At 29.6% G+C, this 21,679-nt stretch overlaps 1 protein-coding gene across 6 annotated transcripts in view; it reads right to left on the bottom strand.

Moving 5' to 3' along the window:
* LOC126777793 (filamin-A) overlaps positions 1 to 21,679 on the bottom strand; it is an 88,778-nt gene that overhangs the window by 47,299 nt on the left and 19,800 nt on the right. For 2 of the 6 annotated variants that reach the window (XM_050500919.1, XM_050500917.1), the window contains exons 2-3: positions 9,914 to 10,026; positions 9,583 to 9,633 (exon numbers count right to left, since the gene is read on the bottom strand). In XM_050500919.1, the coding sequence (XP_050356876.1) occupies positions 9,583 to 9,586 (4 nt within the window). In that variant the 5' untranslated portion in view covers positions 9,587 to 9,633; positions 9,914 to 10,026. Of the gene's footprint in view, positions 1 to 9,582; positions 9,634 to 9,913; positions 10,027 to 12,845; positions 13,049 to 21,679 lie in introns of those variants that run through there. The other 4 variants (XM_050500922.1, XM_050500921.1, XM_050500915.1 and 1 more) reach the window with 3 other exon arrangements.

Raw genomic sequence — 21,679 nt, 5'->3', positions numbered from 1 at the left:
TAAATCAGTGTTTAACTAAACAGCCGCTAAGCAACTTTTATATGTAAGGTTTTAATAAATTCCGTCAAGCCGCTTGATCGTGATTAACAATAAAACCACCATATACATTATACGTTCGCATTTATAACATTAGTGGTAAATTCTCGGACGAAATTTCATTTGTAAATAAATATATATACCTGTGCTCGCGGCTTCGTCCGCGTGGAATACAGTTAGTGATTATAAAAGATTGTTACAATAATATTTAATGTCAATGTAAACTTGTGGTATTTTGTAATGTAGCATCTAAGACGTTTTTGTTATTTCTATTCTCTTTGTTTTTTAATTTTTTTATTTTAAACCAATATTTTTTTAATATGCGGTATTAAATATACTATCATTGTCACATTTATTATTATTTTTTCTGTTATTGTTACTTATTAATCAAGTACTTTAATACTTTTGTGAAATTTTAATCGCACAAGAACACTATGCATACAGTGTTTGCTTTTAAATGTGTATACATAAAATGTTTCTAGTGTACATTATTTATTAACATCCGCTAGCAAACCTTTAATAAATAAATAAAGAGTACATACATACATATTGATATGTTATTAACACTGATATAAAATATAACCTATGTTGCTTCTGTATAAAGTAACGTTTTCATGGTGAAACGATTTATTACTAGTAAACAAATATTTACTTTGATTGTACCGCCTTACAGTTATTTTATAATTATTCTTCTTATCAATGGCTGAATGGGAAAGGTCGTTGCTTTAGCAGTAAGATCACCTTTTGTATAATATATAATCATTATCATCAATTAACAAAGAAAGTTGAAGTTTTTCATATGAAATTAAATTTAGTTATTGAGAATGCTTTAAAGAATATACATAAATATTAATACTAATCTAGAGTTATTTTAATTACAAAGATCAAAAGCCTCGGTAATTAATTTCTTACGTCAGTGTTAAATTGTCGTAAATAAGAGCCGGGAATACTTGAAATAACGTGATAATCAAGTAAATTAATTGATGTTTATTCGAGAGAGATTTCAACTTTTCAATACAGTTTGGGCGATGTCCAAAATTGGAGCAAATGTTCAACGTGTAGACGTTTCTGTTTACGTTCGTTTCGTTTCTATTACGAAAAATAGGTATATTTACTTGTAAATGCGGAAGCCTTTGTTTATTTTATGTTCGAAACTGTTCGAAATTTAAATTGTTTTTTTTTCTTTTACTTGACATGATAATAATTGTAGAATAAATGATTAGAACAAATTATTGTATAGTAGAAAGAGCTTAGATAGTCATTTATTTCAGAAAATCCCATCTGAAAGGAGATTTTCACATAGTAGGCACCTTAGTAGGCGGTGTAGCAATATAAATATGCAATATATATTTCAATATACTTATTGAAATTCCAAATTTAAACGTATGTAAGTAATAATTGTATCGGAACAATTCAATATGCCGCAGGGTTACTGTCAAAAATTGCAATAACTTAATCATAATATAACTAACTTTTCTTGGTAAATTGCTGGGTTGGTACCACCCACATAACATATATTTCACCACCAAACAGCATATTTTTATTATATATAAAAAAAAACGTCAGTAAACGCTTCCAAAGGCCTCCTTTCCTCTAAAAGAGATGGTATGGAGCGTATACCACCACGCCGCTTTCATAAAAGTTTCTGAATCCTATTTAATCACATCTGTCAATGATAATCGCTTTAATTAATGTAATAAACCGAGGACAACAGGTTGCCTGATAAGACCAGAGACTCCTAGTATGCTGATAATCAGTCTCCACTGATGACAAATCTCCCTTAAAGATTTTTCTTTCACAATTGATATTACAAGAGCCTTAATATTAAGCAACAGACCATATTGTTTAAGCCCACAATGCATAAGCAATTTCAAAAGTAACTTAGATAACTTAAAACAACTATTCATCGGGTCATTGGCACTGGTATATACCTACTTGTTAAGCAAGTCTTAAAAGGTTATTATGTAGATAATCATTTCAGAATACTGTATGTCAGTCCGTTGGCATTAAGCCAGTATTGTTCAAGCGATTGTCTTGTAAGAATAATCTTGAAAGGGTTACAAAATTACATAAACAACATTATTTAGGCTTAAGAATGAGATCAATCAGCCAAAGATCTTCATTTTAAGTAAGTGTGGGATGATGTTAATGTTTATTTTAAAATCATAACATGTTTTGTTATGTTGGTATTTTGTTTTTGTTTTTTTTTTATTTGGCTTAGGAAAGCAGACGTACAAAAGATCTGTTGATATAAGTGGTCAACGTTGCCCATTACTGGAACTGCTGAGAGAATATTGAACATTATTTACGATCAATGCGTTGTCAACAACAGAGCAAAGATATCACTTGGTAGTAGGGCTTTGGGCAAGCCCACCACCCACTCATCAGATATTCACCGGCCAAATAGCAATATTTCGTATTGATGTGTTACGGTTTGAAGGGCGAATGAACACTGTCTCATTTCAACTACAGGCGCAAGGGACATAATAGTTTAATTACCAAGGTTTGTGGCGCGTTGACGATGCACGGAATTGTTGTTTATTGTCTATGGGCAACGGTGACTACTTACCAACAGATTTTACAGTTTGTTACTTAATTTACGTTTACAGGCTCATGGTGTATGGGTATTACCCTTTCACCTTTTATGCTACTGCCATATACTTGAAGAGTGAGTGCGTCATTATAATTACGTCACAAGCACACAATATGTTAGTTCGTATGAAAGGTTTTTTTTTTCAGCTTATCGCCGTCCACTGATAGATGAAAGCCACCCCCATAGAACGCCAACCATCCCGATCTAAGGCAGCCCGCAATTAACGGTATATTTTTTACAATAACTATAATAGAAGATTTCTTCGTATGCCTATCTATCAGTAAAAAAAATTGAATATGTTTATTTTTTACATTTTTATTGATACATTATATGCCAATTTAAATAGCTCCAGTTCTTAATTTTTTTTTATGAGAATTGCTATTTTGGATGACATAATGAAATATAATTTTATATTGGTATAATTTTCAGAGGTTAAGACTGGTATAACATCATTAAAAAAGTTAAAACTGATTAGTTAAATTAACGTTCTGAATCAAACAATCGAATTTTACCATTATTAAAAAGTTAGTGTTTTCTAACGCTTAACAATTTTTATATTCATGAAACAAACACAGTTAAAAGTAGAATTTTAATTGCAAAAGGTAATTTTTTTTTTGTTACTGAAGTTACTGGAAACGACATTCGAATTTTAAATTAATTAGAAATCGAGAAATATTTCGGATATATCTATGTTTTCTTTAAAAGCATAACAAAAACAAATCTCATACATTAATAGCGTATTTTTGTAAGTAAAGACTGTAATAAATAACAATTGCATTTAAGCATATTTCCAACTCAGGCGGGTGAAGAGTCATTATAACAACTATGAATCAGAAATTATTTAAAAAAGGCGCTACGTGACTCAAGGCGCTTACATATTACGTTTTTTTTCCTGAACTAGTGCCAAATGTGACATGAGTTATACACTTAGTAACGAAAACACTTCAAATAAACGAAGCATTGCAATGTCTACAGAGATTCTTAATCAAATGAAAAATTTTTAGACATCCGTTATATCTTTCAATCCTACCCTCAAGTTTGTACTCTTTTAAGAACCATCTATATTGTGATATGACTTTACATGCTTGAAAATTTGTTATTTAAATAGATTACTGTTAACATTTCTCATTTATTTATTTAAAGGAAAAGAAACTATAAATAAAGAAAAAAAAAATAAAAAAAGAAAAATTAATCTATTATTCCGTTCGATAATGCACACAAATTATTTATGCGTTTTGAAGTATTATTAATTTAACTGAAATTCAAATATTTTTCCTTCTATTTAAACATAACATTCTTTATTTAATTCGAAGTGAGAACTATTTGTTTTTTTTTTTACTTATATATGCCTGTATTTGTACTCATGTTTATTACATTCTGCCAATGTCAGGTAAAAATATTTTTACATTTGTAATTGTTTAGTAGGACATTGACCGGTTGCAAAATGATAAAACTTTAACAAATGTTGATAGTTATAATGATGACACATTACATCATAAATTAAAAACATAGAAATTTCATATAGATCATTTTTATTGGAATTTGAAGTTGTTAATTTTTTTTAAATACCTTTAAATCTTTAAAAGATAAACGAAGGATTTATGCAAAAAGGAAGTAACTCATTATATACACGGATTTTTAATGTTATAACTTTGATTTAGTATATTATATTATTAATCTAATGTATAAAACATTAGATATATAGTTTTTGACAAATAGACCACATTTTTTTATTTCTTTTGCCATCAAAATTAAACAAGAAGTCTACGTAACACTTGCCTGAAAAAAAACACGGGCAAAGCCGCGGGTGAAAACTAGTATGGTGTTAATTATAATTCAATTATTAATACATTGCGTGTTTCAGTGGAAACACGCAGATGGTCGTAAAATAAGAAAACAAATGAAAAAATTCCTTCATGTTTTGTAATCTTAACTATAATAAAGGATGAGTTTCAGCGAAATTAGATTAAAGTTTTACCGAACACTATAGTATTAGACTTTTTTATAATCATAGTTTCTTTTTTTATATATTTTTATTATTGTATTAGGTAGGCAGACTAACAAATTGATCATCTGATGGTAAGTGATCCATTCTATATATTTTAAAATATAACGTAAGGGATTATTTACAGAATTAATAAGGTATAGGTTTTCATTATCACAGTTAACGTTTAGGCTTATAGAAAATAATGCCAAATTTTTTGTTAGTTCTTTCTTTTGTACCAGTTAAATAAGTGGCCAACTAACACCCATGTGCATTGCTATTATAAAAAAAAATCTTCATCCAATCTTCTTATATATCAGCCTTGAAAATACATTCAATTTGCGGTAAGTTTTTGTGTGAGCAGAGTAGCATCTGAGTAGGCACCACCCACTCATCAGATATTCTACCGCAAAACGACAATACTAAGTACTGCTGAGTTCCGCCTTAAAGAGTGATTGAGGCAATGTAACTACAGGCACAAGGGACATAACATCTTATCGTTAGTTCACAAGGTTGGTGTGATAGCGATGTAAAGAACGGATAATATTTCGTACATCGCCAATATCTATGGGCGTTGACCACTTATACAATATTATCAGATGATCCTAATGGATCCTAATGGATGGCCCTTACATTAAAAAAACATTCATATAATCATTATCGCTCAGCGAAGCGCTTATACTAAAGTAAACTGTCAGCTTTAGTTAAGTTTAGATTTAACCGTATATCACGCGTGCATATTTTCTTAATTTACCCGCCTGAGTCAGACGATATTGAAAACTCGCGTCTAGAGTCTTCGCCCACAGCGGCTAATTATTTACATCGTTTGGCACTAATATCCACTAGAATTATATTCTGGATTTTTCACGTATTTTCGTAATGTAATTCAGTGGTTATTATGTGTCGCAGTGTTATTGACGATACAATGGACACCCTCGCATTTAAAATATCTTTGAAACAGTTATAGGGATCGATGACTGTTTAGTTTTTTATATATGTATATATTTTTAGTTACATTGTTTTCACGAGACAGTTTTTTTTTATATAGACAGATAGGTGGGATACGTATTGTATTGTGTTGCATTGTAATAAATACATAATAATCATCAACCTTGGGAACTAAAATGTTATGTAACTACACTAACCCACCCTTCAAACCAGAATACGACACTAATTACTGCTCTTTTGCGCTAGAATATCTGCTGAGTTGGTAACCACCGCTAAGTAAATCTATTTTTTCTACTTGAATGTTACAACCTCCAGTGAATTTATAAATAATTTTAATTATTGCTGAATTCCGATTTTTTTTTTATTGTGCCATTTATATTTATAATTTGTTTTAAAAGCCTTTTTACAATACTCAAGTTGTACTAAAACGGATTTAGATAAAATTATTATCACGTAGTATAAAGAATACAGGAAAATTTTGGATTACATTAATTATATACTAAATAAGTGTGAGGAAATTATATGAACCAAGGAGAATGCAAATGCTTTGCCAGCCTTTGAGGTTTATCCTTGAATAGCTTTAAATTATCCATCAAATACCAAGTTTATTATACCGCAGTTTGTGTAATGAGTGGGTATCACGATACGATACCTGCGTGGGTACCACGCAGTTTCGAATACTGGCTGTATTCGAAACTGCAGTTTCACTTCGCGAAGCGGCCCGTATAGCTTAGGTTAAGGGTGCATTTAAAATTATATAATTTTAATATAAATTTTATATTTTGTTGTTATGCGAATATTTTCAAATCGCCTTTTTTTATTTATTGTTATTGTACATTTTATTGTTTTTCTTGTAGTCATTTATTTTTTCTTATTTAAATTTATTTTTTTACTTCGTTTATCTAAGCTCCGATTTCTCAAATAGTTGTCAAAGTCAGATTTACACAATCACATTTAATCTGACCGCTCATTGGTCGCCCAATGCGTCGTCGGCTGTAACCGACGTAATGTAATGAATATTAACCAGATTAAAAGCAAGTAAGTTAATAATACTTTGCTCTGCGTTTCAGAAACTGGAGGTTAATCTCAATCTTCTTCTAAAATATGAATTTCCTTACCTAGCTTATAAATAAAAAATTATAAATATAAGAACGCTGAAATATGATAATCCTTCAAATACATATTAACAAAAAAAATTAAAATTACATTTAAAATACTAAAATAAATGTTATATTAATAAAATGTATGGAAATAGCTAATAATTTGTATTTCAAATGACAATTTAACTGCGTAATGTCTTAATGTTCCAGTTCTGGGTTCACGCCAAGCTCGAAAGCTCTGTCTGAAATGTGTATTTTCTAAAATTTATAATAATAACTGTTTTATTATAAAATTATTAAAAAAATTAAAAGGTTGGTAGGTCAAGTTCAGCTGGATTGTATAAACATAATGTTTGTATGTGTGAGTCAAATATTGCAACTAAAAAAGTACCTAACTTAAACATATATGTATGTCAGGCGCTTGTGAGAACATGTTATATACTAAACTTTCTTCATTATGGTGTGATTTTTTTATAGTCGAACAACTTAATTATACATACGTAAAATTAATTCGGGAATACGTTTATTGACTTGTGATTGACTTCAGTGAAGTTTAATGATATTTATTATTTTCAAGAACACATTTAATTACACATTAGGACAGCGTGGGTAAATAAGCCTTCTCCTAATGGATAGAATGGCCTAGCAATGGGAAATTTTACACTTTTATTAAACCCATTTGTGTAAGCAAAACCTTGATTAAGGATTAGTTAAACAAATCTTGCTGCTCTATTATTGTATTTAACTCATAGATTTGATTACATCAAATCTATGAGTTAAATACAATAATAAAAAGATATATACGATACTATAATAAAAAGGCAGACAAAAAAAATGGTTAAACAAATTATTTTAACTTTCTTATTATATTACAAACAATAAATTTAAAAATATTTAATTATTTATACTTAATAAAAAATGAATATGGTGATATCCATTAAAAATATGTTTAAGACTAAATCCAATGAATATGAAATATAAAAACCTTGAAAATCTTTCAAATAATCTTAATCTAAGTCGTAAGCCGTAGTGTAAGGGTGTTACAAAAATGTCGAAATCTTATAGTGTGGATATTAAATGATATATAAAGAAATTCCTCCACCTGTCCACATAAAACACACGAATGCGTCATTCACAACTATAACTAAACTCCACACTTATAATAGTTTCGATACAAATTATTTTCCACTCAAATTTCAGTGTTGCTAACTATTTTCTAACTTTTTAATTTTTTATTTTTTTTGTAGTGTAATAGACTACGGCATAGTGAATAAATTTATATAACTTTTAAAATTGTAGCTAGTTTCTTAACTTTAAAAATTAATTATGCTTCGATAGACTTATAGAAGTGTTTAATTGTAGATACATTTTATTATAATTTATTTATATATATATATATATATATATATATATATATATATATATATATATATATATTATATATAATTATATATAATTATAATAAAATTGTAGCTAGTTTCTTAACTTTAAAAATTAATTATGCTTCGATAGACTTATAGAAGTGTTTAATTGTAGATACATTTTATTATAATTTATTTATATATATATATATATATATATGTTAAATTAATTATAAATAATAAGGCTATGACTTTTAGTTTTGATTCATTGTCACTATTATTTTAATTATAAAAAAATTGTTTTTAATGAACGAATCTTATTTCGCACTCGTAACTTTAGGAAAGATTTTAACAAAAGATTAATATGAGTTATTTTGCTTTGCTTTTTTTTTTTTTAAATTAATTTATGTTTGCGTTTATTATGAATGAGTGTTCAAAGCAATTTATGATTTTACAATTTTCAAAAATACAGACGAACAGAATATTTTTTTTTAGATATTATTTGTATTTTTATGTTAAATTTAATAATATTAAAAATATATACATATATATATATATATATATATCAAACATCAAATTGTATTCCGTCTTCGTGGTAAAGTGGAAAAAATCTTAAACCGATCCATTAGTTATTTCAATATATTTTACTTGCTGATTATTAATCAAATTCGCGATACTGTAAAAATAGTGGCTTAATTCAAATAATTTTATTTTTGTATGTTAAATGCCAGATCATGTCAGGAAAATTTTAGGTAGGTGGGAATTGTACTATTGCACATTTGACTCTGATATTGCAATATTTAAGATTGTAAGACTTTGACTTGATATTATTTAAATTCTTATATTTTTATTATATTAATACATTTTGTACCTCTCAACTTAAACAGGTCGATAAAAGTATAAAATTAATTTTTTTTAATTAGTTGGTAAAACATTTTCAAAATAAATATGGCGAATTATTTTGATGTTTTTTTTTTTTTTAATATAATACATAAGCTTTTGAATTTGAACTAAGCAATTTACTTTCGTTTTACACGTCATCTATATTTTACAGACCGATCTACAAGTAAGAGATGTTGTTCAGCGTCTTAGTTCGAGTAAAATGCGGGAGATGGCGCTGAACATAAATTTAATGTTACTGTTTAGTAGCGTTTAAATGGAATAACTTGTGATTATATTTTTCAGCTCACACAGCTATATTAAAACATAATAAAAATCAGAAATAAATAAAACGACAAACAAAACGTAATGAGTTACAATAAAGGGATTGTTTATGTTACAAAAGGGATGTTAACTACTGCGCCATTCCAGTTCAATACCAATGCACACAGTTAGAATTTGTTTTTTTTTGTGTATTTGATTTTTTTGATATTAACCACCGAATAGTAATTATAGAATATGTTCGATATTTAAATTTAGATATTTCATTTGGAATGTAATCGCAATAGGATGGTTAAGAGAGATACGTTTTAAGGGTAATTCGATGCAATTTATACAAGAGAAAATATTTATGGATTTTCGTTCATGTGGGGTAAAAGGATGAGGCAAATCTGAACGTACCCATCACGTATTTGGCAAGTTGACTCAGACGTAGCCTTGGTTGATAGTATTCTGTAAATATTCCTTATTCTCAGCTTCACAAGTAAATCATATTTTTTACTTACGTATGTTTAACTAGACTCATAAATTTTGTTACCATCTTTATAGAAAAAATCGCCTATTTCAATGAACGTACTGTTAGCATGCTGTTGAAAATTTCCATAAAATGATTTTTCTTTCTGTTATCCATAATAATTAAGATATTATTCTATTCTTAGACTTACATGGTGACCACTTTTGATAATAGTTTTGTTAATTGAGGTATTATAAAACTTATCTTTACTGAACTTACCTTCTAGGAACTGCCTAGTGGGGAGCCGGAGTGAGACCTTAAGAGAGGAAGCGTACGTAGAGTCGATGTACCAACGTTGGTCGCCGCCCTCACCCAGCCTCTTTGTACTGCCTCTGTAATAAAATGTTTCATACTTTAAAAAATAATTAAAAAACTAAAATTAACTTTATAACTAAGCCTTTAAAACCCTTCTGGATTATAAATTTAAAAAATTATATTTAATGTAAAGCTAAACACCGGTTCGGAATGTAGAGCTTGTAGGCTTCTACTATTAATACAGATTTTATAACAATATACATTTTTTTTTATTACGCAAAATAATTAGTTTACCTTTTTGTTGAATAACTCGTTAATATTAAAAAAAAAAACAATGTTTTTAAAATAAGAACATTCACAAATATTCTACGAATCACTTGGTCTAGCTTACTCCATTAGTATGTTTATCCATTTATTATATATTTATATCTGCTTGACTAATGTGACTTTCTTTTTTGCTGTTATATTCCATTAACTCCTTCGTTTTCTATTTTGTATATATTGTATTTGTATATATAAAATAAAACGTATATAATTAACTTTGGTCTTATAATGTAATCATTCACATATCCGGCAAGAAACTTAACTTCTACCAAGGAAACTGCGTAAGTTTGACAAATTAAGCACTATTATATTTACGTTAAAAATCTGATAAACTGATAATAGAACATATATATATATATATTTATAGAATAGGAAGGCGGACGAGCATTTGGGCCACCTGATGGTAAGTGGTCACCAAACGCCCTTAGACATTGGCCTTGTAAGAAATGTTAACCATCGCTTACATCACCAATGCGCCACCAACCTTGGGAACTAAGATGTTATGTCCCTTGTGCCTGTAATTACACTGGCTCACTCACCCTTCAAACCGGAACACAACAATACCAAGTACTGCTGTTTTGCGGTACCTACCCAGACGAGCTTGCACAAAGCTCTACCACCAGTGAATATAAATATAATATATATGTATATATATGTATATATATATATAATATATATATATATATATATATATATATATATATATAATTTCTATGTTAAATTACACCTTAGCTTCTTGTTATATGATACACTTCATTATACAAACAATATCATTCTAATGTTAAAATATTGTAATCATAAAAGCAGAAAAAATGATTATTTAAACGTATTTTAACAATCTGAAATAATAGATTACGAATTCGCTGTAAATAGTTTGACGCTCCTAAAATTTCGGACCTCACGAACCTACAGCTACATAATATATTACGTAGGTATATGTAGGGGACATATCAATTAACATTGTATTGACTGCCTCCTGGTTTAGTGGCTTGATGTAAGGCCGCACACCCGGAGGTCCTGGGTTCAATTCCCAGGTCGGGCCAGTAAAAAGTTATTGGGTTCTTCTGTCAGAAAATTCTCAGTAGCATCCAGTAGTCTAGAAGTTAGAGGTGTGTACACTCCCGTGCCTCGAAAAGTTCGTAAAGCCGTTGTTCATGCGCCTGAACTCTTTTCGGTCATGTCGGATTGCCGTCCCATCGGATTATAAGAGTGAGGGAAGAGAGAGTGCACCTGTGTTTGAGCACACACTTGTGCACTATAATATCTCCTGTGTAGTTGGCTAATCTCTCTTGAGATTGGACGCCGTGGCCGAAATCGGTCTTGAGGACATTATTATTATATTGGAGATATATATATATTTTAACTATTTAACGCAATTTATTTTTACTATTATCATATATTAGTTTTGTTCGTATAAAGAATTTGACTAACTAATTATGTAGTTATATTTATTTTGGTAGTTAATATTAACAAAAGTTATGTTCGGACTTTTTTATATACCAGTTTTGGATATAATTTATTTTTTGTATTTAATATAGATCCAAGCTGTTCCTATCTCAATTTCATTGGTGGAAAAAGTAACAAGCAATTAAACAAATGTCAAAACTTAACATTGTTTTGTACACACACACAGTTTTCTGATATAATCAACAGCTACACTGTCGTGGAGTATTTTAGCGAGATTTTCTAAATATTTTTACTTGAAATAAATTGATGATTAAGTTAGTTTACTGAAGATATGGCTACGGAACGATGTCAGTCATCGCTTGTGTGCCCAGACGAGAAGTTCACATTAATAATACACATTAATAATACTTTGTTTTAACCACTGTTATGAGTAGTTCGCAATATTATTTGTTACAATAAGGACCACTAGGTTTGGATAAATGTAATAAAGTATTGAGTACTTGGATTACGTGTGACATTTAATGATCGAAGTAGTCGTGAATTTGATTGTGTTATAATACTATTATTATAGTATCAAAATAAATAAACATTTTAAATACAACGACTAACAATATATGCGTTACATTTAAAATTCGAATGAGTTTGCGTTTATCACTTTAGTCAAAGGTTTTCCTGATACAGCCTAAAAATAAATTAGGATTAAAAAAAATGCATTGTTTATTTTATAATATTTTTTTTATATAAATCGAATCAGTCGCAAAAAAAATTGAACTTGGAAATAAAACATTTAATGTTCATTAAAAATAGATCACAAATCAATAATTAGATCAACAGATATCTACGCATTTAATAAGATAAATATAATGATTAAATATATCAGCATGTCTATTTTTTCTTTCATGCTTGTCACAAAAAGAAATGCCGCTAATAGTTATGTATTTAAAATATGCAAACACACTTATACGTATATGTATATTTTATAAAATAATGTTTTATCAAATTGATACAGGACGATCTTATTATTATAAGCCTTCAATCAAAGTATATAAGCAAAAACACGTAAAAAAGAGGTTATATGGAACAAAAACAATCTCAATTTCTTTTATATACGTAATTGACAAGCGTGCAAATGCAATCACTTATAATTCACAGTATTTATATTTACCCGGAATCCATATCGAAAATCATCTACGGCGACACGGGGAGTAATTTCATGAAATAAAATTCGCCAAACGACGACATTCAAAATAAAAACTACATGTTTCCGCCGTACATATGTCAAACTGTACTATTTTCGGACACCCAAGTTCATACTGTTCGCCGCAAGCATAAATATCTTTGAAAGTCGTTACCGCGCCACACGTTCGGAGTTTCAGTTTTCTTTTTCAGGATGGGTTCGAATCGAAGCGATTTCAGTTTAAAAAAAGCGCCAATAGATGGTGCTGTATTAAATATTGATAAACGGTTATACTTCTCACAAGTTTCAACTAGATGGCGTTTTTAACAAAATAAACAAAAAATATTATGTTCTTTAATTGAAAGATGGCATTCGCATCACAGATGTTAAGTTTAACACTGATTTCTCTGTTTCCGTCATCATTGATCTAACAGTCGCTAGAAAAAGACACAACATTTTTAACCACCTTTATAATTGACGTCATAATTATATAAAACATTGATTGAGTGTATGAATTTTTATTTCGCAATACAAAGAACTTGAATGAAAGAGAAATAGTGTGAATAAACATTCAAAATTCATTCAAATCTGTATGAAAAATGAAGATTAATAACAATGATTACGAAATATTTTCGTAAAAAAAACTTTTTATATCAAAGAGTTAGATTTTTCACCTACGCATGCTTTCCGTGCGTCTACGTTTAATTATAATAAAATTTTGTATAACTACAAGTTTATTTTTATAAATGATTTATTCGAAGCTTTCATTATTTTATAGCGTAAATTCAATTTAATATAAGCGATGAAATGTAGAGTCGTTTTTATAACTGGACTCATGTTACCAAAGCTCAACACCTATTTCTTATCTTTATTTTCTTCTATACTTTTGTTTGGATATTTTTAAGCGTCAAGCATGTTATATACATTACATAACTATTAGTATATAAGTGAATCTTCCGAAGCATATAGAGTGTAGCATTGTCTGTATGTTAATTCAGAACTTTTATCAAAGTTTTTACTCGGGATCCTTATCCAAACTTACCCAGACATCGCTGAACGATCTAAGAGCATGATGTTAACAGTTTCAGGCTGTTACATACTGACGAATGTTTTTAGTAATAGAAGGAAGCGAGCACTGCTCGCTGAAAGAACGCGGGCAAGTAGCAACAGTATTTTAAGGACGTTAGTACCATTTTATAAAAAATAATTGAATTGATTGCAATTAACTCCAAACACTAACTGCTTCTAGGATAATTACTAACTTCCTAACTACGTACTTGTTACTGAAAATTTCGTGACTGAAAATCCAATAAATGTACCTAGGTATATAAAACACCTGATCTATGAAAGAACCGGGTTATATAGGATTCTTTACAATCTCTGCGATGAGATGCTGCGGCCCTTTTTTCATCAGATCTCTAATAAGGACATTAGGACAAGCTTGTGCAGTCGAGGTTGGAGGGGTGTACGAGGCCTCAAATCAACTTCTGACTTTAGTTATAGTAGACTCAATTTTGTAAAAAAAATTGGACAAATATTTGGTGAGGGTTTAATTTGATCTCAATCCGGATGATTTGAATTCAATTATCATACAAAAGGTGCTTAATGAAATTTAAAATCAATTTTATAGTTTATCTAAAAATACAAACATAATTTATCAAACTTATGTAAATAACAAGAAATAATTAGACTATAAAAAATTTCTTTATACGATGACTATAAATTTATTACTTAGAAAATATTTTATCGCCTTTTCAAAACCCAATCGCTTGCCAATACAAACAGTGCTTGGCAAGTTTTTACATTCCCTGCGTGTATATGTGATAGGAGCTTTCTATGAAATCGCAAAACGCCTCGTGTTCGTGCCATTATTATTTAATGATAAGCGGTACCGAAAAATATCATCATCATCATCACCCTTTTCGCGTCCGCTGCTGGACATAGGTCTCACCAATGGCACGCCACTGAGCTCGATTTTCAGTTCTTAGAAAAATATAAGTAAGGTTTATATTAAAACAACGCATTTCATCGACGTCATTAGTCAATATAGATCTTTTTTAAATGCTATTTAAATTATATGTTTTATGAAATTGGCTATCAGATCTTAACCGATAATCGTGGGTTCAAACCAGGGCAAGCACCACTGAATTTTCATGTGCTTAATTTCTGATTATAATTCATCTCATGCTTTACGGTGAAGGAAAACATCGTAAGGAAACGTGCATGTATCTAATTTCACTGAAAATCTGCCACATCGGTTTGAACTTATTCCAGGATGTTTGGAACTTATTCCAACCCGCATCGGAGCAGCGTGGTGGAATAAGTTCCAAACCTTCTCCTCAAAAGGGGGGACGAGGTCTTTAGCCCAGCAGTGGGACATACACTGTTACGGTTACGGAAATGTTTTATAAATATTGTTTATGAATTTCAAAAATGGTTATTTTCATGTAAAAAATCACATTCATTTTGATGTGGTAACTACGAGTGGTGACTGATGATGGATGATGACGAGGAGATGGGAACTACACGTTTTGGTTACATAATATTAACATAGTTGTAGAGCTTTGTGTATGTACCACGCTCAGCACATATTCTACCACCAAACACAACAAAAAAATGTTTTCTGATTTGAAGGGTGAGTGAGCCAGTGTAATTAATATAATAACAAGCACAAGGAACACATCATCTTAGTTCCCAAGGTTATTGGCGCATCGGCGATGCAAAGAATAGTTAATATTTCTTACAACGCCAATGTATATGGGTGGTGGGGACCACTGAACATCAGGTGGCCGATTTGCCAGTCCGTATTATAAATAAATAAAAAAATTAAACAATAATAAAAAAATCTAAACGTTAACTATGATTATGAAAGCTACATACCTATTCTTTATAAAAGCTTACACTATAAAATAAAATTACATAAACGTAATTACAGGAAATTCGGTTTGATAATAAATTCCTTAAGCTAATTTTTAGAGCATTTCAACAATAGAGTCAATATAACCTTGTAAAATGTACGAAAATAATTTATTACTGTATTTTCTATGACGTTGATACAAAGTTTTTATATCAAGACTAGCCCGTCCTGACTTCGTACACGAAAATTCATACAAAGTACCCCTTTACTTTTTTAATTTGGTTGAAAACTTATGTTCCAAATTTCATATGATAAAAAATGTATTTTGTTTAATTATTGGGTGTGTACTAATCATAGTTGTCAGTCAGTTGAGTTCTCTCACGAGCAGGGTTATATGGGAAGAATCCCTGCAAAGGCCGTCCGCAATGGAGATCGGAGAGGCTGCGGGATGTTTTACATGATTGTAAGCCCACGGGGCTCTTTTGATTCGTTTTGATGATTTTCATTTACTGTTTACTTGGTGTTGGGCTTTGGGCAAACCTGTCTGAGTACAACCCAATTATCATTTATTCTATCCCTATCAAGCTCTGCTCAGTATTGTTATGTTCCAGTTTAAAGAATGATAGAGCAAGTGTACGGGCACAAGGGATATAACATCTTAGTTCCCAAGGTTGGTGACCCATTGACGTTTATATAAAAAACGTCAAATCAAAAAAAAAAAACAAAAAGACTGAGTGATGTTCGTTTTTATTACTTATAGAATAGGACGAGTATATGGGCCACCCATAGACATTGGCATTGTAAGAAATATCAACCATCGCTTACCTTTACCTACCTACTCCCATGTACCAGTAATTACACTAGCTCACTCATTCTTCAAAACAGATCACAACATCACCAAGTACTGCTATTATGCGGTAGAATATTTGATGAGTGGGTGGTACCTACCCAGACGAGCTTTCACAAAGCCCTTCCACCAGTATATACTAAGAGAACAACCTCCGCTTGCGTATAACACAGACGCGATTTATATAGAGCTTTGGCTCTCTGACAAAAGTAAAGGAAATATTTAAATTATTTAAATAGTTCGCAGATTTGTTTAAGACAAAAAAATGCCTGAATAGTCGAATAAATAAATTAAAAAGAACTTATTGTATTACAAAATTCGCGTTAAACGATGCTTTCAACGCTAATTTCATTGATAATAAATTAACGGTGATTAATGTTATTGGATGTATATTATAAACATTACTGTATCAAATAATCGATTGCGCCTGAGTGGGTGTTCCATATGAAAAACATAAACGTATAGAAATAATATCGTCATTTTGCTGTTTCTTTCTTTCTTTTCAGTTGTGGGATATATAGAATCGGTGTTAGATTTTTATCAATCAAATACCAAGTGTAACATTTACATATATATATACTTACTTAGCCGTGGCTATAGTTCTACACATATTTCATTTGTATTAGATGTATGTGTTATACTGTGTGATGTTTTATACTGTGTGTATAAAATCCAATAAAGTTTGGTTATGGTACATAAGACCTGTAAAATTTTAGATATTTTGAGTGGTAATGATGATGAAGAATTGGTCGTAAAATTTTGGGTAATTATGTTCCTTTGGGAGTTAACATTATTTAAATTGAGATATATATATATATATATATATATATATATATATATATATATATATATATATATAATTAATGTCATTATCACGCTTTAGTTTTCTAGAACTGAAAAAAATTGCATTAGTATTTTGCTATTTATATAAATTTTTATACACTTTTATATTAGAATTTAGACACGATGGCCCAGTGGTAAGCTCAATACCTTCTCCTCAAAAAAGGAAAGAGGGCTTAGCCCAACTGGGACATTCACAGGCTGTTACACTATATACTATAATTTGTGTGCATGAACATGTCTGTTTGTCCTGAGTCTGGGTGTAATTATCTATATAAGTATGTATTTACAAAAGAAAAGTAGTATATGTAGTATATTTCCAAAGTACAGGCTCTTAATTTGGGATCAGATGACCGTGTGTGAATAATCTTCTAGAATATCGACTTATTCGTTGGGATGTCGCACAACAGTAAATATCTTACAAAAATAAATAATAATAAAGATCATGTGCAATCAGAATATATGATTATCAACACTGTTTAATTTAATAGTTCGTAAAGTTTCTTATTAAATTAATTAAATGAATCAACGTCGAAGCTCATTCTATAATTTATCTTTAAAATTCATATTAACTAGATCGAGTTTCATAATAAAGTACAAGACCGTTGTCAGTCTCGTTAAGACAAAGGTAATAACTGAATATTATGAGTTTTCTTGTGCAGATTTTGTGTTTAGAATTTTCTCACGCTTAAAAAGCATCATGAGGAAAAATGTGCAGCGAATGAAATTCTTTAACAGTGTGGGATAAGTTCCGTGACATCTCCATAAGATGGAAGGACGCCTTTTCCCAACAATTCTACTTTTACGGGCTTAAATATAACTATTGATATAAATAAACTTCGAATTATTTAAAAAACCATACTTTGAATGTTTTTTAATAATTATAACTATGCTATGAAATATCACACTCTCGTTGTAAAACACACGGATCGATGTATTTTTATTATTATTAGATAAGTTATTTTTGTCTAATTGAAATGAAAATAATATAATATACATTTAAATATAAAAGCAATCATAATATTTTATTATCGTTATTTTTTATTTAGAAATATTTATATAATCTATATATATATATATATATATATATATATATATATATATATATATATATATATATATATATATATATATATAGCCACAAAAATGTAATCCAATGGAAATATTAAAAAGCATAAACTCTTATTGAGTCAGTGGATTATAACAGGTGCGCTGGCGCATCGCCCGCTAGTGATGTATAATGTTTGACTATCGTGATCGCGTACAGTAATTAGTCTATTGTATTAGATCTTTCATAATCTATTTTACTATTAACAGTTTAATTATATGTTAATAGTTTTATTAATAAAATAATATTTAATATTAATCTTCACTTTGATCTATTTTGAACAAGCAAGAAATATTGCGAGCATAATACATACTTAACTTTTTAACTTTTAGTTGTAAATATATGGAATATTGACATGTGAACAAATCAAAATGATGAGATGTCCTCCCGACCGATTTCTGTCAGTCTAAAGGGAGGCGAACTAAAATTGCAGGACATTATAGTGCCCAAGTATGTGCGCAAACATGTGTAATCTCTATTCTCTATAATATGATGGCACGGCAATTCGACACGTGTAACCAAGACCAACGATTTGACGTGCTTTATGAAGAATGGAAGAGTAACTATCGTAATTCAGTCTCCTGACTGATAAATTAATTTCTTGATAGAAAATCCCAATAACTGTTCAACTGAGTTGCAGCCCATGAGCTTGGAATCTACGGTTATAAGCTTTTGTGGTACGAATTAAAATTTACATGTAATTATAAGTCTACGCTTAACTACCAATTTCCATAGCTCTTCCTTTAAAAATGAATGATTTTCATACAAACTTTCAACCATTTTAGTACTACCTTAAGGGTTAAATTTTCAAAAATCCTTAGTAACTTACCCTTACTTACTAACCTAATCTAAACTGCTGTGTAAAAGGAACCTATATGCTAATTATCATGATGATTGGGGCCTATTGACATGTAAATCAGTTAATATTATTATTTTATATACCTATGTGTATATAGATTTATGTTACTGTTCAAGGATGTTATTTTAAAATGAAAAGCATAACATGTAATTCTACGTTTAAATATCACAATATCAAGTAAAGTATTATTAATGTGGAGATGAAAATGATCATCAGTACATTCCAACATAAATAAAACATTCTTCGTCTAAGCTGGCGCATCTTTGTAAATACGTCAATCAAACATACATTTTTATATTATATGAAAGTAAGCAGACAGATTTTATTTTATAAATATTTTTTAATACTTTGATTTAAAGAGAGCCGTCACGTTATTTTATAATTTTATGATTTTAAACACAAATGTTGCCAGCCTTCAAAATTAACGATAACATATTATTTCGGGGCTTTTTCATTTAAAAAAGACAGTTCACTGATGATACATGGGATATAACGCTATTAAAAAATATAAAAATACGTGTTGGGATCACAATACGATAAGATATATATTAATAATTAAAAAACTAAAAAATATGCAATCGATAAAACTACAACTAATAACTAATAATTCACAGTTGTATGATCATGTATTAAACCTTTTTGTGTTTAGCGACAGCTTATCATTTATTACACAATATGTGAAAAGCTATAAAACCTACTTGTAAAAAATTGATACGAATCTGTTAATTCTTTGTCATAATTTGAAACATTAATAATAATTTACATCCGGACTATAAAGTAACAACACAAAAGACACCGTTTTTATAATATTATTCTGCCCGAAGGAAAATTTAAGCAAATTATATTTGTATAATTTGTTTCAAAAATGACGATAATAATGTTTAAATTAAATTAAATAGTGCCATGGTCTTTTAATTAAAAAAAATATACTACATATTATTGCCATCGTGTCAAAAACTTACGAATAAAAATTATAATAATAATATCGTGGGACATTTTTCACACACGGCCATCTGATCCCAAATTAAGCTTGTACAAAGCTTGTGCTATGGAAACCAGACAACTGATATACTACATACACTACTTTTATTTTGTAAATACATACTTATATAGATAATTATAATGATAATAGATTCTATAATAAATTTGAAAAACTTTATAAATTCAGTATTAGATTCAAACGAAAACCAAAAGATTAATATTCAATTATGTAAAGATTCGATTTAAATAGTTCGTATATTGTATTTATACTACACCTACATCTGCAATATTTTGTATTATGTTTATTTGTTACATCGTAATATAAACAGCCTTACTTCAGGTCAGAAGTTCTAAAGTTCGAGGACACAATTTCGTCCTTCGACAAGGTTGCCCCGACCTCGATAACAAGACCTGCCCTGAATCCCTGACACGTGTACTGCAGCCCTGAACTTCCCGGTGACCTCTGTCGAAGCGTCCCAGAGACCGAGGTCAGGCAGGTTGGAACAAGGACAGGTGACAGAGAATGAGCGGCCTTCAGGTCAAGGCTTTCTGACGTTGATTATATTTGATTTTTGCTATTAAGCTACAAGATCTATTTTAGTGCTGAAAGCTTTCGTATTTATAAACGTAAATATAATAATTATTATAAAACTTCAGTTCTAAAACAAAATCACTAAAAAAATTACTTAATACAAACAAATAAATTAAATATTATCGTGATAGTCTAGAATAAAGAAAAAACACTATTCCTTTGTAATGAAAATTTTACTTTTCTTGTCAAAATTGCCACGAAGAAAAATTCTGTATTATCAAAAATCTATCTACAGTAGAAAACAATATTATATGATATATCGCTGCAACGTATTTGCGTTGATTGAAATACAAAACGTTTTCGCGCATCATTGATAAACAAACTCATTTATTACCACTTGCTTGGATGAGAAATAAAACAATGTACTGAAAAATTAGCTAAACGTAGCACATAAGTGACAAATGTGAACAAATAGCCGTCTCAGATTGTTATTTTTTTAATTTGCAGTTTCAAATTGTATTAGTAGAAACAATTATTTATGTTGGCTTTGCGGTTTATCCAATCATAGACTATTTTCCTATTGATAATTGAAATTACCATTGCGAAGTAATTCCAACTTGTTTCCATTCTAATTATTAAAATTTCGACTAATGCTTCACAGCGGAATCGGAGTTTCAAGGATTTTCAAGGGAGAAAAACTTCGCAATCACTTTCATAATGTAGTTATTTAAGCATAAAGATGCTATGTGAGAAGAGAAACAATACAAAACTAATTTATTCCGTGCCATGAGGATCATC

This window comes from Nymphalis io, chromosome 24, assembly GCF_905147045.1.
Source record: "Nymphalis io chromosome 24, ilAglIoxx1.1, whole genome shotgun sequence".
NCBI classification, from domain to species: Eukaryota; Metazoa; Arthropoda; class Insecta; order Lepidoptera; family Nymphalidae; genus Nymphalis; species Nymphalis io.
The sequence above is the reverse complement of the archived record's forward strand: the minus strand, read 5'-3'. Positions and strand labels throughout refer to the sequence as shown.